The 25,871-nt window shown below is 38.4% G+C and overlaps 2 protein-coding genes across 2 annotated transcripts in view; one reads left to right on the top strand and one right to left on the bottom strand.

The window, feature by feature from the left end:
* The window catches only part of LOC133518564 (dnaJ homolog subfamily C member 3), a 23,768-nt gene extending 9,715 nt beyond the window's left edge, over nt 1-14,053 (top strand). The window contains exons 5-11 of the mRNA XM_061852228.1: nt 2,107-2,307; nt 2,913-3,038; nt 4,246-4,470; nt 6,451-6,568; nt 9,929-10,061; nt 11,138-11,267; nt 11,543-14,053. Of these exons, the coding sequence (XP_061708212.1) occupies nt 2,107-2,307; nt 2,913-3,038; nt 4,246-4,470; nt 6,451-6,568; nt 9,929-10,061; nt 11,138-11,267; nt 11,543-11,698 (1,089 nt within the window). The 3' untranslated portion in view covers nt 11,699-14,053. The remainder of the gene's footprint in view (nt 1-2,106; nt 2,308-2,912; nt 3,039-4,245; nt 4,471-6,450; nt 6,569-9,928; nt 10,062-11,137; nt 11,268-11,542) is intronic.
* On the bottom strand, nt 14,041-25,871 carry LOC133518573 (uncharacterized). The gene is made up of 6 exons (XM_061852237.1): nt 25,517-25,871; nt 22,230-22,395; nt 19,786-19,994; nt 19,473-19,704; nt 19,098-19,280; nt 14,041-14,501 (listed from the first exon to the last, which is right to left on the bottom strand). The coding sequence occupies exons 2-6, from the start codon at nt 22,390-22,392 to the stop codon at nt 14,179-14,181; spliced, it is 1,110 nt and encodes a 369-aa protein (XP_061708221.1). The 5' UTR covers nt 22,393-22,395; nt 25,517-25,871; the 3' UTR covers nt 14,041-14,178.

Below are 25,871 nucleotides of genomic sequence, written 5' to 3'. Positions count from 1 at the left end.
ATACCACAGAAGTAAATTTATCACATCTATTTGAATTCAGCTAGGTATATAGGACAAGCACTGCATACGAGTATCCAATCGAAAAAAGTTTTATGTAATTTGTAAAAATATTTCCAAGATGTTTGCGATAAAGACTTAAATAGGATGACGAAATGGCGAGAAATTGAGGTAAAACACGATGTAGAGTAAGTTATTAATGTGTAAAACTTATATTAAATATGTATTTAATTTATTATGCTTATGCATTATTTTCAAACTGTTTCAAACTACACACATAGAAGGGCTTTAATAAAGTTTTTTACCTGTACATAGATCCGTTTTTTAGTCTGTATAATCCTATCTGAAATGGAGTGTACTACGCGTACACAGCGTCGATTTTTGATGTGATCGCATAATCATAGGGTAGTTAGTTTAGACCATAATGAACACACTTTCTAAGTTTTATAAAAAAATAAAGTAATTCCGCGAGATTTATCACTACTTTGTTTTGATTCTAAACGTCGCATTTACTGACACGACATCACAAGTGATCATGATAAACACATTACCGCTTAAAAAAAAATTCTTGTGGTTAAGAGAAAATTAAAAATTTCTTTCAAAATCGTTTCATAGCACTAAAACCTACATCTAGTTTCAGTTTGTGGTTATATAAAAAGCAGTATAATAATCAGCATTTATACATTTATTAAGGTATATGGTCATTTTGAATCTTTCTTTCCCATGGTGAAAACATGGAACATATCTGGGGGTACATCTGCCTCTTTATAGTGAGTCGTCATAGAGAGGCAGATAACACATTTCGATGTTGGCGGTACGGTAGGCCATCAGAGGGCTTACCACGGACACCGAAGTTCGCAAATGGCGGCATCTATCTTTTTTACTACAGCTAAGGCGTAATTAGAGTGCCCGCAATTTGCGAACTTCGGTGTTCGCGGAAGGCCCTCAGAAATCAGTTCTGCTTCATTTTTGAGAAAAATGATTGTTTATTAAACTCGTCTGTCGTCGTCGTCGGTTTAAGCAGAGCTCGATCGCACGTACCTGTACCACTTTCTGCCGAAATCTGCTAAAATGCAGCATTGTTATAAGGTACAGTCTGGCAAACCAATTTTGTCAGTTACAGTAAAGCTTGAACAACGAACACGCCAAAACTTGGGTATGTTACGGGTAGTTTTAGATGGTAATTTTTTTGTTTGCTTAGATAAAAAACGCTATAGCATGAGAAACATATGAAACCACAATAATTGTCGGTTCTATAATTCAGGATAACTAGCTTTAAACAGATGGAGTAAAATCACTTCGCACCAATAGCCTTGGAAAATTCAATGAGGCTAAAAAAACTTCTGAAAATGTAAATATGTCAAGAATTGATTAGTTTTTTTTTGTTTTTTAAATGTTGCGGAGACGTTAATGTACGGAAAGACAACCAGAAAACAGAAAAACACGAGATTAAAATGAGAAAAACATTGATACAACATGCAGCGTTCTGACATAATTAATTTTGTTATTGATGTTTACTCCTCTTATTTGTATTTTTATGTAATGCTAATTGTGTAATTTAATTCTAATTTTAATTATTTTAATTGTTATTTAATGTTCATTGTGTAATTAAATTTTAATTGTATGTAACAATTGGCTCATGGCCTGAATTAAACGTTTTTATTATTATAAAGACCAAAACCTATCTTTTCTTATGTTGCAAAAAGGCAAAAATTCCTAAAATGTATCCACAAAACTTTTCACTTGAAATCAAGATAGATTAAGAGCTAGCAAGAGCTTTTCTTCTCCCAATAGTGGTGCTAAATGAAATTTGTATGCAAAATGCCTAAAAAGAACTGCTTGAAAATGTGCATTCGGTAAAAAGATTTATCATATCATTCATGGCCGGATATCATCGTGTATAGTCTTTAGTAAACGGTAGTGTAGTACATATAATACATGGATCCAATAGCACATTTTATGCACTTGTAATAGATATATTTAGTACTTGAATTCTGTGAAAATGACATTGAAATGTACAACTTTACATAACATTTTGAACAGGAACTGATTACCTGTACTCCACACGTACTGGTGATATAATTACTAATTGCGTGTGTTTGTCGACAGACATACGCAGACCCATATAACAGCGAAGCAGTAGCGCAGTACCACAAGATTGACGAGTACATGGAGGACTTCAGGCTGGTGGAGGCGTACTACCGCGGCGGCGACCACCGCGCCGCGGCCGAGCTGGCCACGCGGCTACTCGAGGTGTCGCCGTGGTCCGCGCAGCTGCGCCAACTCCGCGCCGAGAGCTACATAGCCCTGGTTAGTTCGCTTGGTTAGGTGTATCTACACTCGCTAATGGAGAACCTAAACTACAATTCTACTACCTAAATTGCTGGGAACTGGTGACAGTGGTTACCACTTGGAGGAGGCTTTATCCAAAAGTGGATATCTAAAATCATGATGGCAATTATAAAAATTGATAACAGATGGTTTACTGTCTAACTGTCTAATGAATTAAAAGTTTGATACGGATACTATGTGAGTCAAGGCTTTTACCTACCCCTAATACACTTGTACTCCTATAGTTCGTGTCAGCGACGATGACGTGCGGATTTGTCAAATGTAACCTTTAATAACATGACATTACAAGTCAAGGTACGCCCTGTCTTCGTGAATGACACGATCTTTACATGTCATCAAAAGTGCAGCAACTTACATCTGCCCATTGTTTTACCCTCCTACCCATATGAGTAGTTACTTTTACTATTTTGGTTCAATAAGTACTGCGGTCCCTAAGTTTCACACCTACACCATTGAGAATAATTACATCATTCACACACACATGCCTCATATTATGATTAAAACTGGTAAGTTGATGAGGCTAATTGTAAATATGTCACTAACTATTGAACTTTATCTTTTAGAATGATCTATTCTCCGCTGTGTCGGACATTCGGTCTGTCAATCGACTGCAACAAGACTCCACGGACGGCTACTACCGGCTTGCGACTTTGTTGTACCAACTGGGTCATGTCAGTGATGCCCTAAAGGTAAATAATAATGTTTTTCTACTCGTCGACTGTAATGGTTGAATTAAGATTTCGTATACCAAACTGTAATTGGGTACTTTTCATGTATGGGCTACCAACTCAACTATAATATTCATTACGAAACGGTTTAGCCAACTATAGTGAAATTTACCACTCACAGCTCGCCGCGGGCAAGAGGATGAAACAAAACGATAGCTCAAATAATTATTTATTTTTAGGTAGTATAGTAGAAACAATTGCTTCACAATTCATAAACGCACATGTGACATCCTTAATATAGCAACATCCATAGCCTACGAAAACCGCTTACAGTTGCTTGTTAGTCTTCATAGGCTACGGTGGCCAAAATTGAGAAAAACCTGTCTAAAAATTGAATTTAGTATGGAGAAGGTTTCGTTGATCACCCAGCCGGGCCCCAGCGGCCGCGGCGCGTACGAGTATGAAGGTATCGCGGCTGTTCACATATCTTAAATTGCTGTATACTTTTGATTTGATTACCTTTAAGATTTTATTAGTTTAAAGTAATATTTTTGTTGACTCGTAGAAAAAGTATTGTATACAATAGTGATATAATCAAGCTTTTCAATCTCGTACCTCACTTAGGCAATGAAGCAAGCTTCGTTGGCTAAACACGGTACTCGACTGAAAAGCTCTCTATAATATCACGATTGTATAAAATACTATTTCACTAACAGTGTACAAAAAGCTGAAAGATTTAGCTCTCTTTAATTAGTTGTGTCACATGTTTGAGTCCCCACTCTTTATATAAAAAACTTATACGAACATTACATTTGCATATATGTACTTATCTTAAATAGAACTCCGTCAGGACCAGAAGTGTATGAGAACTGAGTGAAGTTACTCCAATACTGCGAAAAGAAATTGCAAAATTTGTGAATATCGGGACACCCTAATGGCTACGGATATTTTACTGTTCAAAGTCTAGAATTACTTATATAATCAAGTATAATATGATCACAGGTAAATTCACTAAAGCTGACGCATGGAACGGAACTATGTATAGTATCTATATAGGTAGTTTGTTGCATTTATTCGTTAATTTGCTGCATTTATTCCATTTCACGAATAATAGGGGACTGTTGCAAATAACTTTAAAATCATACTTAATAAATGCAGAATATTGTAATGTAACTGACTCAACTTCGTTGGATATACATATCACGTTTTGTTGTATCTATCGTAACAGGAAGTCCGCGAGTGCCTTAAATTAGATCCCGAACACAAGAAGTGCTTCCCATTTTACAAGAAGATTAAGAAGGTGGACAAGCTGCTGCTGGACTGCGAGGAGCTGAGCGAGGCCCGCGACTACGTCAAGTGCATGAGCAGCGCCGAGAAAGTGCTCAAGATCGAGGACGAAGTCTCCTTAGTCGTGTTCGAGGCCAAGCGGTGGCTTTGCAGCTGCGCTACCAAGGTTAGCTACTCACATTATTATTTTTTCATCACCAGAGCTCGTAAATTTCAAGATAAAGCGCTGGTGGCCTAGCGGTAAGAGCGTGCGACTTGCAATCCGGAGGTCGCGGGTTCAAAGTTCAAACCCCGGCTCGTACCAATGAGTTTTTCGGAACTTATGTACGAAATATCATTTGATATTTACCAGTCGCTTTTCGGTGAAGGAAAACATCGTGAGGAAACCGGACTAATCCCAACAAAGCTTGTTTATCCTCTGGGTTGGAAGGTCAGATGGCAGTCGCTTTCGTAAAAACTAGTGCCTACGCCACATCTTGGGATTAGTTGTCAAGCGGACCCCAGGCTCCCATGAGCCGTGGCAAAATGCCAGGACAACGCGAGGAACAAGAAGAAGAGTCCGTAAATTACATGCCGTTGACAGAAAAATGACGTCACGCTACATAGAGTATGATTCCAATTAGTATTTTCGTAATAATTAATCATTTGTCAACCTCTTTACGTAACTGATACATATACTTGACAATCAGTATAGAAACGTCTAACTGACTTTCATTTTATTGTCACACAAATAAATAATAGATTATTAATTTATGAAATTGGTTTTTAACAACGTAACAAGCTTTTATTCACGTAATAAGTATTTATTATGATACCCATCAATAAGTAAGTTATCTAAATTTGTAGTAACTTCCTGTATGTTAAATTACGTCATTTTTGCGTCAACGGCATGAAAAGTACGGGCCCTGTTCATCACACTTGCTCTATAAAGATCTAATTTCATGCAGGTGTACTGAAGGACAAAGGCCTACATTGGTCCAGAGGGAGTTAAGGATTAAGAAAAAAAAGCTTTTTTAAAATTATGTCACTAATTCATATAATAACACGTCACATGTTTGTATAAATACAAAACAAGTGACGTAAATGAGTATAACTTTTAAAATACTGATGTTTATAATTTCATATTTTTGTGTATGTTTAAAAATATTTCATTTGATTAATTTAATAGCCGTTTAAAATATTTTTACATAAATTTATATCGTTTACCTTTGATGCATAACCTGTCAAGAAATGACAATATTGTGGACAAATGTTTGATATGTCACCGTATTTAAGAATTATTCCACTTAAAATTTTGTTTTTACTTCGCAAGTGTGATGAAAATCATTGTGTGTAACTCCGGGGGTAAATATATTGAAAACTCGGGTTTTTAATTCCCTCGTTTCCAAAATTTCACTTACCCTCCTCGTTGCACAATGTACTATTACGAAAATGGGATGCTAATGATGACATGACGTGTGGGTTTTTTTGCTGCCGGTCATTACTTTCGACGTTCCTTTTTAATTTTACTGATAATTTGTATACTTAAATCAGATTTTATTATGTTCGTCACGAAGTAAGTTAATTATTTATATTTTTTATTATTACAAAAAGGTTGACGACATCTGGCCCGTCATACTGACGTTGACAGATGTCATTGTGACAGTGACATTTCTTGGTAGATTTGATGGAATTTAAATATGAATTAGGGTATAATTAGAAGTGAAAAAAAAAAAATACATATAAATAATTGACCGAGCGTCAGCGTAGGTCTCCGTTTCAACTGGGGCAAAATGCTTTCGTATGTCCGGATGTTCTCCTCTGCAGGTCGCATTTCTCACTAGAGAAATTTTGTGAACAGGTTCAATAGTGAGATATGATTTTTCAGTAGGTTCCTTTTTTTAAAAATGTTCAAAATGGCGGAAATTGGTTTAGAGTACGCTAGTAGGGTCTATGGCGCTAAAGACTATTGTGAGTTCGCTGTGGTAGTAATGACTCAACGAAGGAAATATTTTTTTAATTTTTTAAGCTTATCGCGAGGTCTACAGTTCACAGAGCCACTAGTAAATTAAATAGTTAGCCATAATCTGAGGGCCTATCGCAACCATCTTCGTTCGGTCGACAATTTAACACGCCTGGCCAGACCTATATCTGAAACACGTTGCAGGAGGAGCAGTACACGGAGGCGCTGGGGCACTGCGCCGCGGCGCTGGCCATCAAGCCGGACGCACGCGTGCTGTGCGACCGCGCCGACGCCATGCTCGGCCTCGACATGTTCGACGACGGTGAGCTTACACCTTACACTACATGCCAAAGCCTTATGAATATGTTATGAGTAGACCTCGGATTTTAGGGGGCATAATTTATTGACAGGTGGGGACTTCCTGCATCGACAAATTAAACTATCTATACTTTTCCTTAATACTAGTGATCGCCCCCAGCTTCGTTTGTAACTGTATATAGTTCGTGTCATCCACGATGACGCGCAGATTTGGCAAAGCTAACCTTTAATAACATGACAATACGAGTCAAGGCGTTCTATATTATTTGTAAGTATTAATTCATGGTTGCTGATAAAGTTTACACAAAATATATTTTACAGTACATATGGCGCTACTTTACCGCACTAGTGCGAAAATTAGCATATTACGTTACTATGTCGAACATAATATAAAGGGCCATATGTACTGTAAAACGTTGTACGATACATGTGCGGATAGCTAATTCGCAACTCGTGTCGATTTAAAACACTCCCTTCGGTCGTGCTATAATCATGAGTGAAGTCTATACAACCCTTAAAAATAGAGAAGAAGGGCATTTCGTTATTATTTTACCCCCACGGCTAGCTGGGGGCACGTCCCCGCATAAACTGTACTATCAGAGGATAATTTGTTACGCAATTACTTAAATATAAATTCGTTCTAATTTAAATTATGTTCATACGAACAAAACTTTGAGCGATCAGTAATAGTATTAGGGAAAAGTATCGATATAGGAACTCCCACTTGTCAGTATCCGAGAATCCGAGATCTGGTTATGAGTATTATGGAAACCACGAACTTATTGTTCTTCCATTTAAGTATATACATCTATTGAGAGATTGGTGTTAAACGTGGCTACTTGACCACATTTTGTTTCATCTCTCCTGTTCGGAAAGTGTGATTTTCATGAGCAGATAGCCGGGTGGAAAATAGCTTTTCCCAATCTAGGGTGGCAAGTAATTTTTTTTTAAGTTATGGTGAGCAAGCTTATGCTATATAAAATAGACCCAGTGTCTGTACCTCCATTCATTTAAGGCGGTACAGACACCTATTGCTATCTCTTCCTGTCTCTTGAAAAAAGCTATTCAAATCATTCTACTATTCCACTCATTCATAGTGGTACAGACAGCTATTGCTATCTCTTTCTGTCTCTTAAAAATAGGTATTAACATGTCTGACACCATAGACAATCTAGCAATTGAATGAATGAAGTGATTGAATAATGGGTTTTATAGACTGAATTCGTACCCAATTTATCGGGATTGTATCAAAAATCGTTTGCGATTTGTTGCATGTGGTTTGTTTGTTGTCTATGGAGTAGAGCCCATTACACTGAAACTTTTTAACTGGAAACAAAATCATAGAAAAGGCGGGAATAACGGATAAATCAAGAAAATTGTTCAGTTCTGAATAAAATGGATTTATCGTGCGATTCCAGCGTCGAAGAAATTAATTCAACTCCCGATTACATCGATGTCCCGAATCGATAAAAGTAGAAGCGAAAACAACGATCGATAGTTTTTATTTATTTATTGTTTTATTGGACCTTTATACCGGATCGATAGTTTATTACCGGAATGTTCTAAGGAGAGATACATGAAGGCATACGACCACTTTATAAACTGGAGAAGCGCTAAGAAAGTAAAGTCGCTGTCGGAAACCGTGTTTCTGGCATATTTCGCAGAAATATCGAAGACATTAAAACCATCTACACTTTGGAGCACGTATACAATGCTTAAATCAACTATTCATAACAAGCATCAAGTTGATTTGAGAATTTTACGAACTTGTTAGCACTTTTAAAAAGACGATCGGAAAACTTTAAAAGCAAGAAATTAAAGATTTTCACTGCTGAAGAGGTTGAGAGATTATTAAACGATGCGCATAATAAATAAAATATTAATTTGTCTTTTTCGAATTGTTCAAATTTCTCTGTAAACTCTAACTAATTTAATTTCATTGTTGTTATATCGTTTACCTATCGCTGTAAGTATCTGTTAATAATTTGTTCTAAAGAAATATATCTATAATAACCTACATTTTTTGTGTTTGAGTTTCAACATTCATAGTCCAAATGAAAAGTAGAGTGTTTAACTCGGGAAAAAGTAACCATCTCACCCTCGAACTATTGGCGCTCGAACAAAATATCTCGGGTGTTATGGTTCACTAATTGTCCTGCAGATAGACTTGTTTGACATTTTATGATTTGTTTGTGGCAATAACTACTTCATCATTCACTTTCAATAATTATTTATTTAGAATACATTTAACTTAACATTCTATAAAAATAAACGTAACAGAGGTCAAGATACCGCCAGAGTGGTAACTTGACCTGCCTTACCAGTTTCCATAGTTACTATATGATTCCTGTTTTAGGGCGATTAGTTACCAAATTGTTCACTGCTTCGATTTTTTAAAACTATTTATATAATAATTTATATTTTACATACGTTAATTTTTCATCAGTAATCATAATCATAGTTCTATATTTATATATTATTTTGTATTGATTAAGGTATTTATGTTTAAGAAAACATTTTGTGTCAAACCTAGATGTAGGTCAAATTGCCAGGCAGCTGTAAATGGCAACTTGACCTAACCTTAGGTATTATGACCAAAGCAAATATTTCATCGGATTAGCCTTAAAACGCATAGGTTAAAGCGTAAAATCAATCTCTAGGCTTTAATAATAAATAAATAATAAATACTATAGGACATTTTATTACACAAATTGACTAAGTCCCACAGTAAACTCAATAAGACTTGTGTTGTGGGTGAGTGTTGTGACTTAGACAACGATAAATATAAATTATAATATATAAATACTTAAATACACCCATGACACAGGAAGTAATATTCTTGCTGATCACACAAATAAATGCCCGTCCCAGGATTTGAACCCGGGACCACTGGCTTCGTAGGCAGGTAATTCTGTGACACGACTTTACTGTGAGTTTGCCGTCACCGAACTTCCGCTGTATTTGATCTACTTGATTTTAAGACGAAAGTGGAGGACCCGCGCGAAATTGCCATTTCATACAAACGTAGTCCTCATTTTCCCCTCTACATATTAACATTATTGAAAATATTTTGACACAATTGGTTGTATATCAACCACAGCTATGCCCCTACATTTGATTTTTTTCGATTTTTTAATTATTTTATGAGTATAAAGGAGCACTTAAAAATTTGTATGAAATCTGTATTTTGCTCTTAATTCTTACAATAATAAAGGAATCGAAAAAAGTTAAACGTATGCCCCTACGTTAATGCTATGGTTAATATTTATCAAATTATGCAAATCCAGAGAGGAAAATGAGGACTATGTTTGTATGGAGAAGCGGCCGTCCCCTTTCCTCTTAACAAATATTTATTTGTTTGCAGCCATACATATGTACAAAGAAGCGCTAGAATTAGACGAAGGGTTCCAGAGGGCCAAGGATGGCCTCAGCCGCGCACAGAAACTTCAGAAACAGTCTGAACAAAGAGATTATTATAAGATTTTAGGTGTTAAGAGGTAAGTGCTGAACCACTGCTTGTTTAGTTTATATTTTTGGTGTGTTCCCATCTTTCTCCAGCGGGAACAATGGGACTAGTATCATTCCCATCTTTTCCCGCCAGGTACAAATGGGATGGATCCATTCCCATCTGTGGATGGCGGGAACAAATGGGAATGAATCCTTCCCATCTGTGACCGCCTCGGTTTCTTCCTGTCTTTGTTATTATGTTGATACTTACTTGACAAATCGTACAGTTAACCCTTTATCGCATATGCAAGCATATAGGGCAGTTATAATATTCAACTCTATTGACAGCTATTAAAGTTCAAATTTATACAAAATATTTTTTATGACTTGCGTTAAGGGGTTAAAATTCCAATTCGTGAAATAAAAATCATGTAAACCTACTTGACGCGGTTCAACATTACATAATTTACATCATAAATTAAAATGTTTACTGGTTTCATAAACCAGTTTAACTACCTATAACAAGTATACAATTATGTAGCAAATTTGATCACTATTGTAGTATTTAAAATAAAAGTAAGCATGGAATTTGTAACTGTTCAATATAGCAACTATCAAAATCGACATTTGTTCAATGAAAAATACAGGAAGAAACCCAGTCGGTCCTAGAGGGGAAAGATTCATTCCCATTTGTCCCCGCCGTCCACGGATGGGAACGGATGCTTCCCATTTATACTCGGCGGGGACAGATGCATCTGTTCCCGCTGGATACCGATGGAAATGAATCATTAATACACCATTTTTTTTCTTAATTCTTAGTTTTCGCATTTCTCTAATAGTGTTACTCTAAGGCCGAGTGTCTTACATAGAAGTTTGATATATGCTCTTACGAGAGATTTCATTTATGGTTTGAAGTATCACGTCATAGATTACTTTCACTATTTTACGAAATAAGTATCACACAACATATATAGAGACACTATGTTGCCTTGCTTGCCTTGACAGCTAGTCACATCATTCATATAATTGAATAATCCTAATTCTCGTTTTGGTACATATCTGGAAACTAATCTTGTGCTCTATTGGGTAAGTTATTTATTAAGCCAGTTATGTTGTGTAACCACAGGACAGCAAATAAGCAGGAAATTACTAAGGCGTATCGTAAAGCTGCGCAGAAGTGGCACCCCGACAACTACCAGGGCGACGAAAAGAAGGTTGCCGAAAAGAAATTCATCGACATCGCCGCAGCCAAGGAGGTACTATCCCGGATAATATAGTCTAGTCTAGCTAATGCATTAAGGATTTTGATTATCGCACTTGCTGCGGCGTCTGAAAGATGCAGGCGTATTGAGCTAGCTTTAATCAGGAGAAGGTAATTATAACCACCGGTCTAAAAAACCGTGAAAATGTTTTAAGCTTCTAATGATTTAGAAGACCTGTATAAGAATCATAATGACTCAATAAGATGGTACGAGTAATTCATGATGTAGAAATAGTTATGTTCGGTGGAGTAACTTGTCGGTGGTGACAGGTGCTGACAGACCCCGAGAAGCGCGCGCAGTTCGACGCGGGCGTGGACCCGCTGGACCCGGAGTCGCAGCGCGGCGGCGGCGGCCCCTTCAACAACCCCTTCCACCACTTCCAGCAGGGCGGCTCTCCCTTCCAGTTTAAGTTCCACTTCAACTAAACATATCGCTCGGCGCCTTACGTGAGACCAAACAGAGAAGATATACACGCCAATACGACTGACTTTCACAACTTGACTCATTATTAACAATGGTGTAGGTACCTAAAAAAAAAAAAAAGGTATTTTTAATTTAAGTCTACGATGTAAATAAACTGATCTTTTTTTAACTTCTTATTTGGTTTTACGCTAGGTTACCGCGATTAGATAAATTACCTAGCCCCGAGGCTCCCGGTCGCACCCTAGCCTTATATAGTTATTTCTAATCAGTGTTTACAATGCACTATGCAGTGCGCATTTTCTTCAAAATCTTCCTATAATTGTAACATACTGGATCCGGGGGTGCTTGCTGGATTATATGCCGTAAAAAATGCAATTTATCGGCAAAACTAGTCTTATTTCTGTAGAATTATGTACAAATCAAAAAGCATTAATAATATTTATTTCAAGTACATAAATTACTTGTTTAATTACGAGAACAATGTTTCGACACTGAGATAGCTCGTGATTGCATTCTGCATTTGAAGCACCACTTGCCTTAATGGAAAACTGTTCACTTATTTCAAGCACTATGGTGATTCATTGCTCGTCAAAACTTATTCGTATTGTTTGTCAGCATTAAAAAAAAGTTTGTACCTACTTTAGTCAAATGCGTATCACCGCGCGAGCTTCCTATATTAATGGAAGTGTCCTTAACAATCATAGGAAACTTTTTTTTGTACAAATTTCTTTGAAAATATTTTTGTATGATCATCAAGAGCTTGCTATTTATAAAAGTGTTTTTGATAGTAGAAGAGATGTTAAGTCCAAGAAAAAATCTTGACGCACAAAGATTGACAGCAGATAGCGCTGTACTGCGTCATGTTTTGTGGTAACAGGATTGTCAAACATCAACTTTTGTTATATGTATTCGAAACAAGAATTTCTCTTAAACTTATACAATCAATGAATTTTCGTTATTTATATAGTTTTTGCAATTGTGAATCGGAGTTAGTACTTCTCTCTATAAATACAAGAATTTCTCTTAAACTTATACAATCAATGAATTTTCGTTATTTATATAGTTTTTTCAATTGTGAATCGGAGTTAGTACTTCTCTCTATAAATATATTATTAGCGCGGTTTTACTTCAATGTAGGTAAGTCCTACTTTAAAGGGCGGGCGCCATAAGTCGTTTCAAGTTTTAAATTTTTGTAACATAATGATTCGCTTTATTTATTTTTTATTTTTAAAGTACAAAGTCGCATTTGAAACTAGCATTACCAATCAAGCGTTATTTACAATACATACAGGTAACAGATATGATGACTACAGCAATAATAAAGCGTCTAACTAATTGTTAATTACGAATATAATTACAACGCCTCTATACTATTATTAGTCGGCTAGCGTCTGATATAAAAGTAAAGATCTGATGTAGTGAATAATCCTTTGCCATCGTATTTTCTCTGAAACGTTTGTATTTTTCATGCTACTTACTTCAGTCAACCTCAGTACTTTCTCTGCTGAGAGTAACTAAAATAGCATAACATGATCATGCTTTTCCGTGAAAATACGATGGTAAAGGATTATTCATTACATCTGATTATAAATAAGATTGTACAGTCAGCGTCAAATACTTCGTAGCAGTCAAAGTGGCCAAATAGTTCGGTACACCATACTAAATATATGGTGTACCGAATTATTTGGCTACTTTGGATGCTACAAAGTATTTGACGCTGACTGTAAGATACCCTGGCGATTAAAAATTCGTTACATATTTCGTACACTGTTCCTTCAATACATAATATCACATTTTGGTTACGTGACTACAATCATTTTCGAGTTCGTTCTAACTGAGTGACGTAACTGACGCGGTGCGTTGCGGCTTGCCTTATTTGTACTAAATGTCTTACCCACGCAACCACATAGAACTTGTGACTGTTACTAGTAGCTTTCTGTGATATCTTCGTAACATCACGCTTTAGTCGCTCAATTAGACCAAATGCTAATGAAGTTGTTTTTTAGAGATTATTCAAGAAAGTTCTTAGATCGGCGCGCGTACAAGAAATATTTTGTTGGGAAGATTACGTTTAACTTAGCAGTGTAGGAAAGGTTACCGATCTCAACATATATTATACTAAGTGAGGTCCTAATAGCAATCTGTAACCGGATGAGGGCCAGTTGCACCACTTAATTACGTTCGTTCGCTAAACTTTGGGAATATTCATTATTCATAGCTCTGAGTTACGTTTACCAGTTCGTCGATTGTGTTTGGTGCAAATGGACTAACTAATAATTTATTTTATATATGTTATTTTGTTGTGAGTCTTGTAACTTTGTAAATATTATAGAATAATAAGTCATTATGATAAACAATTTGTTTTATTTACAAAATATAAATTATTCCTCTATTCGTCGTAACATTTATGATAATTCAGTCTTATTTTTACGTTTATAATTAGCATAACCCTTACCGCAGGTGAAATCTTTGATTAAATAAATTAGGACTGTGTCGAGAGCTTGCTGGGGGTTTCAGTCGTGATTAAAGTGGTTTCCTGGGTATGTTTGTTTTTCGAAACAGCTTCAATCTCGTTACTAAGTTTAGCCTTGTCCTCTCCTTTCTCGCAGACGTATCTATGTCTGAGTCCGCAGTCCTGGCCCCTGTAGACGTAGGCGCGCGTCGCGAGGTCGTGGATGAGCGCGAGGCAGCGCCCGTCGCCGACGACGGTCACGTTGCCGCCCGCGCCGCCCGCCACGGGCCGCGCAGAGTTGGACCAGATCCAGAGCAGGCCAGGATTGAGCCCGCCGGTCCACCAGTCCAGTGCTGTTATTGTAAGTAACATATTATGTACGAAAATTCTTATGCCACCAAATACACAGCGTAGTGACGCTCAAAATATTACTTGATTATGATATATGACTTACAATTAGAGATATCATCATAAAAAACTTATGCTATTTCCACTCAGAATCGCGATCACGAGCTGTTTCGATCCTTTATGAGAAAAAGTGTTCCAAAATGTCATACATTTTTTGTTTATCCGTTTTGTTACGGTCATAGAAGATTGTACTGAAATCGTAACTAAATGGAAATAAACTGGTAAGGATGGAAAACGCTCGTGATTATAAGTAGAAATAATATATATAAACTTCCCAATTCTACGAGGGCGGTGTGATAAGTAACTAAGCATGTTAAAAAAAAACTTTAACATGCTTGATAACATAGATTTTATTTTTGAGCATAGTCGCCTTGTAGCTCTCCATCTTCGTTCTAAAGCTGTAATGCCCTCCCATAATGTGACTTCTAAGTTCTAATACAGTAACTTTATACCTATATTAGTATTTGCGTCAAATCCGGTAGTTCTTATTTTTACAGGCCTGTTTATGTTGGCTCAATGAATAATAAGTGACCTCGTTTGAGTCTAAATTTGCTACAATTCGAGACTAGAATTGTCTCTGTAGATCTAATAGTTTCCGTAATAAAGCGTTTCCAAATTTACTTACATTTTTTTCGAACTTGTATTCGTAGATTAAGTGCAGTGAGTATGCAGTTTTGTCTCAGGCGATGCCGCTTGGCACGATTTTTCATTAGGTCAAACAAAGCTGATTTGGCCCGGTAGCATCGTATCGTACCGTGCCTACCCCCCAAAAAGGGGGGAAAGTGTTGACTCCCCAGGTCCAATCTATGTTACCTATGCTATATTTCTTCCTGCTCTTAGCAACTAGGGCAAGTTATATATCATTTTAATATAATTTAGGAACGAAAACATTATATTCATACTTTAAAACGCCAACATTTTTTTTTTACATTTTTAATCTTTGACATTGGCCATAGTTAAATTTCTATGAAATTCGTCACAGCCATCCGCTACATATTTTTACGAAAAAATGTATGACTGCCTGCTTTGAAGTGATAATTTATAGAATAAGAAATAAATTGACTAAATTGTCCAATTTTTATTAAGTGCAAATCGCGACACTGTGATGGTAAAGGCCAAAATCGTCACAAATAAATACATATACATTTTCATTTATTGTGTAAAAATCAGTTTTTTGTATGAAAATGTATAACTAATATTTCAAAACGGAATTCCTGGTCCCTAAATTATACGAAAATGATTTGCCCTAGTTGCTAAGAGCAAGAAGAAATATAGCTTAGATTGGACCTGGTAAGCCGATTCTTTCCCCCCTCTTTCTGGGGGGCAGGCATGGTACGACCTCGTAGCTACCGGGCCAAATCCGCTTTTCGACCGCGAGCCAGAAACAGAATTCCATGAGCAATCGCCTCCCAGGCCAAAACTCGTATAGTGATTAACGGCTATCTATGATGAACCCTCATAGACGTCAGCTGCCTGCTGCATTTCATCAGGTGACACATAACGCATACTTTGCGGACATAAAGTGGTTAGGCGCGTATTTTTTACATGTTCATTTTACAGCTGACGGTGTTTCCACCGCGATACAACCGGCTGACGGTTTTTTTAATACATTAAACAGTACCCGTACCATGAGTCACTGACAGTGTCAAAACTGACATATGGGCTATCGAGAACGTAATTTACCTTCTACATCTCGCTCGCACTTATATGCGAGTATGAGCAAGATGCAAAGTAAGTTACGTTCTCGATAGCGTTTATGTCAGTGCCGAACTGGTGGTAGCCACACAGCATCTAATCTATCATCTTACAAAGTATCAGCCGGGAGGCGATGACTGACGAAATATGCTCCTAGCCCGCGGTCTATTTGTTTGACTTGAGGAAAAAAAAAATATGACAAAAAAATTGACTTTCGCATTTTTTTAAAACCCAATTTAAAAAAATGCTTTCATTTGAAAATGATGTAAGGAATAAAAATCCTATATAAAATTTTTCAAAATAATAAGGCTCATTTAAAGCAGAAAGTCTTCTTCTTCCTCGCGTTGTCCCGGCATTTGCCACGGCTCATGGGAGCCTGGGGTCCGCTTGACAACTAATCCCAAGATTTGGCGTAGGCACTAGTTTTTACGAAAGCGACTGCCATCTGACCTTCCAACCCAGAGGATAAACTAGGCCTTGTTGGGATTAGTCCGGTTTCCTCGCGATGTTTTCCTTCACCGAAAAGCGACTGGTAAATATCAAATGATATTTCGTACATAAGTTCCGAAAAACTCATTGGTACGAGCCGGGGTTTGAACCCGCGACCTCCGGATTGCAAGTCGCACGCTCTTACCGCTAGGCCACCAGCGCTTTAAGAAACTGAAAAATAGGTAACTTATAAGAAAACCGTTACCGAACTGTCTTTCTAACCTTTAGAATATTATTCTCCTATTTAAAAACAGTAGAAAATAGTAAACAGCTTATCTCGGTAGGTGCCCGTTTTTTTTAATAGTCCAGTCAAAAGTCCGGTTTGACGACCGGTTTGGCCTAGTGGGTAGTGACCCTGCCTACGAAGCTGATGGTCCCGGGTTCAAATCCTGGTAAGGGCATTTATTCGTGTGATGAGCATGGATATTTGTTCCTGAGTCATGGGTGTTTTCTATGTATTTAAGTATTTATAAATATTATTATTATATATATCGTTGTCCAAGTACCCTCAACACAAGCCTTATTGAGCTTACTGTGGGACTTAGTCAATTTGTGTAATAATGTCCTACAATATTTATTTATTTAAAAGTCAGTAAATAACATTTTTCTTGGTGTTTTATTTTTTTATTTTCAATAGTTTAACGGTATATTAAGAGGCTGTCAATACCTAAAGTGCGCACACTGTCTATTTGTATCGGAGTAAATGAGATAGCACTGTCGCATGTTACTGGGCCTGGGCAAGGGAATAATAAGAAAAATATTTAAATAATAAAAAGTGGCTTATTAGTGTAATATTTTACTCAACCACGGTTTAGATATAAATGTTTTGAAATTGTGATTTTAATTGCAGACCCGTGACGGTGCGTAGTGAGACCCATGCTGAATACAATTCATCATTACTTGGTTATGTAATATCATACACCAATAAAACTTATATATTTGGAAAGCTAATGAAATTTACCGTATATTTTGTAATAACATTAATTGAGGTAAACTTATAATTGAATGAGTTAGAAGCATGTTTTTTAAGTACTTATGCCATCCGTGCATGGTAAAAAAGCATATATTTTTTTAAATATTTTGTAAACGACTACAGTTATGACTACGGTTATTAGGAAACAATAATAGTACGTTTCATTATCTTTCAAATGACACCTCACACGAACCGATCGGTCCCATAGCACTCAAAATGTGATCAAATATCTATGATGGTCGGCCGCCATCTGTCCCCCCTTTATTTCGCCCCCCCCCCCCCCCCTCCATAAACTAAAACCGATCAATTCGTAGTCTGGAGACAACGAGGAACATATCCATACCAGTTTTAGGTATTTAGAAGAGATGTCGACGACTTTTCTCAAAAAAGGCCTGTTGCCTCCAGACTAGCAAGCGAGCGCGCAATAATAAAGCCGATGTGTGTAATGACCATAGCACACGCATTTCATACGACTTTTTCAACACACTTGCGAGGAAAAAAGAAACTTTCATATTAATCAAATTTTAATTGTTAAATCGGTTAGTATGCAGTCTTGCATCTGTCATACTGCATGCCGCCCCTCGCCCCGCCGCCGCCGGCCGGCGGACCCCGGCGGCGGGCGGGGCGGCGGCTCCCGCCAGTCCACGTTGTAAAGTCTACTCGACCAATTTAAGAAGGCTCCGTTTCCATACATATATTATTAGCAATCAGTAACCTTCTTAACTCAGTCGGATAATATAATGAAAAAAAAAAAACGATTGTTATAATATACTGAAAACACACGCCTGTTAATACACGCGTATCTATAATTAATATCTAGGATTATGATGAGCCAAAAATCGGTGGAATAAAAACGCCGTTTTGAGCAAGTGTGTTGAAAATAAACTTTATCACAGCTTTTTGTTCAATTTTATCAATTAAAACAATATTTTTAAATGGCAGAAAACGACTATATCAAACTTTTTCAAGCGGGTGGGATGGTAAGTAATAGCTAAGCCTAATTACTTACCATCCCACCCGCGCGCGCGTAACATAAAATTTGGGGGTACCTACAACTTTAAATTGAAATGCCCAATTAATGTTTGTTGCTAAGAAGTGTTCGACTACACTTTCCGTATTAGAAATTTGGAATATGAGGTAAGGTTTGCAGGCCCATTATTTACCCCCTTATTCATAAAACTTTATGGGTCTGATTTAGTTAAATTATGTTTGATCCTTTTCTTACAAATATATAAGTCAAAATGACAGATAAAGACAACCCATTCATAGCTAATTTAGGACAGTAACGCGTTTATGAACAACGCCATTAACCAAGAAGTATTATTAATACTTAGGGACATTTCTTATGTTATCTATTCACAATATTTTAGTTACAGTTATATACCTTTTATTTTGTTATCGCTGAGCAAGTGCGCGAACAGCTGCCGGCGTTCGGACTCAGCCTCCAGCTCCAGCAGGTTGGAGCGCAATTTGCGGCACGCCAAGTTGGCCGTCTTCCAGTCCGCCGCCGCCGCCGACAAGTGGTAGCATGTTTCGCCAACTCGGGTGAAATTCGCCACACAGGGTTCTGCAGAAAAACAACATTTTGATCTACTTGTTACTTGTTATCCTACTACGGCGGCCATATTTCAATAAAGGCAAGCGTTTTAAGCAGGGGTGGAACAATACCGGCCGAGTTCCACTGCAAGTTGTTTACAAAAGCGGTAAAAAGCGTGAAATCAGTCTTCTACAGATCATAAATAAAACAATCGAAATTTACCTGGGTGATGACTAGAACCGGCTGCTACCAATACATGCATCGACTCCTCTAATTTTCTCAACCTCTTTTCCATTAGATCAGCTCTGTACACCAATTTTTCGATGGCCGAGAGTAAGTACAAGTCGGTCTCTGTGACCTGCTTTCTTGGAGGATCGTCTAACCTATCTATGGAATTTGGTCGATGTGGTTGTTGTGGATAAGCCGGAATTGGTTTGTTATGTTGTAGAGGTGTCTGTTGGAATAGAAAAAAAAAAAATGACGGAAACTGTATACGTTTACATCTTTAGCACTAAGTTACTGATATGATACGTACATACTCGTAGCTGGGTTTGAACTTATCCTTATAGGGATTAGGGGGCCTATTGACTATCTTCCCGGGGCCGGGCGGCGGTGGCGGCGTGGCAGCCCACTCTTCGTAGGGCCGGGAGCCCGCAGGACGCGGCGCGGGCGGCGGCACTAGCGGCGTGTCGATGCGGTCCGTTATGTAGTAGCCCGACGATGGAGGAAGCGCCATTATTCTACCTGTTGGATTTAGTCCGTACCGAGGTAAATGTTAGGATGGTTGAAGCATACAATGAACCTTGTAAAATCTAGTCCCATCCGCTAAACGCCGCTTTCGTAATACGCCCTCGTAAGTCGTATAGGTACCTATAAGAAGCATTCCGTAATGGGTAATTTTGCATTCTTCGAAAGGGATTTAAAAAGTATTGTGCGTATCGGTTATTTTGTGGACGAGATGTTTTGAAGTGTAAAGGTTCATTCAGCGTGTGTGATATTTATAACCGTAATAGCTTGCTAAAGAACCAGTCTGCTTATTTTGGCTTCGCCCGCAGCTCTAATATCAGAATATAAAAAAGTAATAACTATTTTTCATTCATCATCACAGGCCCTTGCGTCTATTGCAGACGATTTAAGCATTGCTGTTTAGACAACGGGTTTGGTGACTGTGGAGGCCGATGCGTAAGCGGTACGACCTCCCACATTTTTGGCAGAGAAAGCTCATGCCACCTGAGGTTCCAGTCCCGATTTGCTTTCTGCGACACCTTCTGCTGTCTAACGTATTAAACCAGGCTTGGTCGCATAGCCTTCTCTCCTCCACAACACGCTTGCGCCATCCATCACGGTCTTCAGCTAAAGTTTCCCAGGCATGGTGGTCGATTTCAAATGCTGACATGTCTCGCTTAATACAGTCTTTAAAGAAAGCGCAGCATCGGTCTTCCAACGTTCCTTTTAGCATACGCAACTGCAAAAAGCAAGACACGTCGAGGTATTCTAGAGGGTTTCATCCGGTGCACATGCCCCAGCCACCGCAAGCGTCTCTGTTTGAGAAGAGCAACAAGACTGGGCAGCTGCGCTTTTTCGAGAACCCTTTGATTTGTCACTTTGTCCTACCAAGTTATGCTTAAAATGTGTGTGTGTCAAACAAAACAAACTCTCGCTTGATGCAGAGATCGATATTCTTAAATTCTTATTGGCAAAGCAGCGACCATGTTCGGGGGGCTACGTTCAAGGGTGTGGTGTAACAAACACCTCACAGTTAGAACCAAGATGATAGCATACCAGACTTGCGTTCTAAGTATACTCTTGTACGGAGCAGAAATCTGGACGACGTATGCAAAACAGGAGCGACGGCTCAACACTTTTCACATGCGCTGTCTACGCAACATTTTTTATTTTTCATTACTGATCAACTAAAACGCTAAACCATAGACCGACCCGCTGTCCTTTATAAAGGGTTTTGTATGATAACTCACCATACCCTTTGCCCGACACAACCCTTTCGTTTTGCCTTTAAAGCCCTTATCTAAGCGCTAACCCATATGATGAAAAGTGTTATCCAAATACCCTTATGAAACCCTTACCATCCTCTCACTAATACAAGCATATTGCTTATAATGGTTAGCCTTATAAATGGATACCCTCTTAGCCTACAAGCATGCTAATTTAAACCGTTTCCCTTGTTCATAAAGCACACATTACTTCATTATTCGATAGCGAGCGATCATCTACTACATGATGTACTCGGAATATATCAATAAATACTGGCCACGAGAAAGTTTTACAAGAACCGCTAAATTGTTAAAGTAGCCCTTATAGAGGCTTTATTGTTTGGTAAGCTTTTTGGTCAGGGATAGTCAAATGAATGGGCTAGCAGTTCGAACTGGCTAGTCTTTTTCTGGGTAAGCCGTCTTAAAGGGACGGCCATTGAAAGGCTTTCATCGAAGAACGAGTTGTCCGGTCCCTGCGCTAAACACAATTAAGTCAATTAACAATTATTAGTAAGTACCCACGTACCTACTTTGACTCTGGGAAATGCAACACATTAGGTACGCGCATTGCTCATAGACGCGTGCACATCACTAACTCATAGGTCAGCTATCATAAACACAAACAGGTGCAGTAGGGGGTGGATAGGCCCGTACTAGCAGATCCAGGACGTCTTTAGACTTCTTATTTGCACTGAATGCTCACTTTTAGCTCTCATTGCGATGAGAGGCCTAAACACCTCTTACGCGTTTTAGAAATCGAACCATATATTAATCTCTTTCATACCTATAAAACTCTATAAGCTACGAGCTCCGCACCAGAGCGAAACCACAATATTTTCTCCCGCACAGCCCGGGAGTATACTCGTATCTACGATGTCTTTATACCCCTTATCGCAGCGAACGTAGGAACTCCGTTCGAGCTTTAAAATATCTCATCACAAATGTGTGGCTTTCATCCAAACACGTCATTCAAACATATCGAACGCACCTTGCCTGCCCGGGCGTTCTCCGGCGGAGGTGGCCCACTCCTCGAGCAGAGCGCTCCACGGGCCGGGGCTCTCGAAATCGCACGTGTCATCGGAAGCAGTAGAGTTCGACGCGTGCACGCCATTTACGATAGCTACGGTCACCGCCAAAAACACCAACATCATTATCTGGAAAAAAAAAATTACCTAGTATTAAAACAGGACCTAGGTAACCCAAACTTTTTGAATGACTCTTTGTCGTTGCCAGATCATAAAATTGGCCAATTCATAAAATGTCCTGCCTACGTCTGGACATTTTAGGACCCCCATTTTTAGGGTTCCATAGTGAACTAGGAACCCTTAGTATAGTTTTTTTTATAAAATGGCCAATTCTTGGATGTAGCTACGACACAACATAAGTATTATAAGGTCACATAGCCCGCGGGCCAGGAGCGTATATCGTCAGTCATCGCCTCCTGCTTGATACGTTTTCAAATGATAGTTTAGAACTTTAGATGCTTCATGAATTTAAAAAAATAGTCAGCCGGTTGTATCGCGGAGAAAAGACCGTCAGTTGATCACATGAACATGTAAAAAATATATTTTTTCAGTCATCGCCTCCCGATGATACTCGTACTGTGTCATTTAAGATGCTATTGTTAAAAAAAGCCGTCAGCCGGTTGTATCGCGGTGGAAAGACCGTCAATTGGTCGTATGAAATGATCATGTAAAAAATTCGCGCCTTACCATCTATGTCCACAAATAATTTATTTATTTAATCTTTATTGCACAAAAGTAAACCTTATAGTACAAAAGGCGGACTTAATGCCATGAGGCATTCTCTACCAGTCAACCTTTAGGCAAAGCAGAGAGATTGTGGTATGCGTAAGATGGAATGCTACATAATGCAAAGTTTCATGATTTTGTTATAACTATCATAAAAAGGTAAAGCGCTTATTCTTTACATGTTTATGCGACCAGCTGCGGTCTTCCTACCGCGATACAACCGGCTGACGATTCTTTTTAATTCACGATAGCATCTAAACTATTATCTGACAAAGTATCCAACGGGAGGCGATGACTAAAATTATTACATTTTTTTACATGTTTCGGTGGCTGCCATTCCTCAAACCACCAACGGAGCGGCAGCTGACGTCCATGAGGGAAAATCAGTTCCTGGCTCGCGGTGTTACAGATCGGGCAACTGTATGTATTTCGAAAAAAGTAAGTACAGTCAGCGTCAAATACTTTGTAGCATCCAAAGTAGCCAAATAGTTCGGTACACCATATATTTAGTATGGTGTACCGAACTAATTGGGCACTTTGACTGCTACGAAGTATTTGACGCTGACTGTACCTACCTAGCTATAAAGCGGGCAATTAGAAGGAGCGTCCAGAATGTCTAGCTAAAGGGTGTAGGTGAATATTAAACAACATTTTGGGACCATTCGCATTAGATACAGGCGCCATCAGATATTTCGGAGCGGCCAAGGTGCACAAAAATATCTGATTAATGCTTCGACAATAGAGGCGTGTTAGTAGGTATATAGGTAAAAAATGAGACTATATTGGAACGATTTGTGTATAGCAAGTTGCATCATTGTAGTGCGTCACGTCGAGGTCACGGCAGGCGATCACGTTCGTCCGCATGGCATAATGTTATGTAACGCAACGGCACGGGCGCTCGGTGAAAGTGGCATAGCGGGCATCCGCCTGCACCGCGCCGGTGTAAACAAGGACTGAGTTTCACGATATCCGCTTCGTACTAATCGTGTTATTGGAATTTCCATAAATACGGATTAACTTGACAAGGAAGGAGAGACAATAGTAGGGGAACCAAGCTATCATGGCCATTTATTTACTATATACATACATATTTTGCTAGTCAATTTCCTTGGCTAATGCTATGGTATGCATAATTGAAAATAAATTAAAATTAGACAGGGTTTCCTGGTTTTAGGGTTCCATCCCAAAAAGGTACAAAAGGAACCCTTATCTATGGTGCGACTTTGTTGCGACAAGTTAAAGATTTCCATCGTAAAACCTATTTTAAAGCAGGAGACAAATACTTTCCTGGAAACTATAGACCAATTTTCTATCACATTAGCCGGGTTTAATTTAATAAACGAGATAGGTGATAATGTATATAGATAAGGGTCACATAACTGTTGCCATTTTTATTGATATGAGCAAAGTGTTTGTCCATGTGTCACATAAGTTATTAGGTACTAAAAAAAATTCGCCTATGGCATGAGAGGACTGGTAAACACGTGAATTGAGAGCTATATAAAATGCAACAGAGTAATAGATCAACTATGTTATATAATAGGGTTGGTATACCTCCAGGGACTATACTTACCTTTGGACCTTTAGTGTTCCTTTTATATATTAACGATTTGCCTTTAATTACAAATCACAGTTGTTCTTTTGGGGCTGCTTATTTTCAGTACCACACTTTCCAGCTTTTAATGCTATTTTCCCAGCCTGCTCTGGACCTCAAGTGCATTATATCCGACAGCAACTATGTCGTCGGCAAACGGCATACACCAGGGTCCTTCTGTATGTTCGATGTCAGAGGATCCACAAGCAGGAGGAAAAAATACGGACTTAAAGCTGATCCCTGGCGTAAACCTTGAACTTGTCGGTTACTCCAGCTTCAGATTTGACGTGAGTACTGTTTCTACTATACATCCCCTGAACAAGCCGCACATACTTTTCAGGCATTCCTTTCTCTCTCTTAGACCACCACAGAACCTCACTGGAGACTCTATCGCATGCCTTATCCAGGTCCACGAACACCATGTATTTTTTGCGCACGTCTGTATTTTTCACATAGTTGGCGAAGTGCAAATATGGCGTCCGTAGTTACCCGGCCCGGCATAAGTCCAAATTGGTTCTGTATTACCTCAGTTTCTTCTCTCATTCGTCTCGCTACCACTTTCTCCCATATCTTCATACTATGTGACATGAGCTTTATTCCCATGATATTTGTTACAATTCTGTACCCTTATTCTTAAAAACTGGCACCAGTTACTGTTGCAAATGCTGATTATAGCCGGTTGACGGTTGTAAAGTATTTTAATTAATAATCATTACTAACTAGAGACGCATCTCTTACAGTATTTTGTTCTATTCATTTTGTACCTAATCGATTTTACCTATATGAACGACTTGCAGGAAGTCGCTGGTCATCGTTACATAAGATAAAGATATTCCAGTGTAACTTTAAAGAAGCACTGTGGATAATACGACCTATTAATATAATATGTTAACACCTTACAATTAGAAAGTACTTATCACTTGCGCTTACCTATAATTTATTCCGATAAGCAGATCTCTCTTCTGTCCAAAGACGAGTGTGCGATCGGCGTCGGATCACAAACCACTTTTACCGTGAATGGGAGAAAAGTTAATACGTAGGTATCGTGCGCTGCGCACCACTCTCTCGTTATATTTGAACACTTATCATATGCGTGGGGCTCCGGTATTGTTCGTAAGAGGGGGTATTCAACATCATAACATCTTGACAATGATATTATGAAAGTTAAATGTCATGTCAGTCGAAACCGCGATGAGTAAGTAAACAACTCCGGGAACTCTTTCTTCACAAGTGCTCTAGATTTATGACATCATCGCAGTTTGCCAACTACCAGGGTGACCGTATC

This window comes from Cydia pomonella, chromosome 1, assembly GCF_033807575.1.
Source record: "Cydia pomonella isolate Wapato2018A chromosome 1, ilCydPomo1, whole genome shotgun sequence".
In the NCBI taxonomy this organism is placed as follows: domain Eukaryota; kingdom Metazoa; phylum Arthropoda; class Insecta; order Lepidoptera; family Tortricidae; genus Cydia; species Cydia pomonella.
This window is presented reverse-complemented; position numbering and strand designations above follow the sequence as displayed.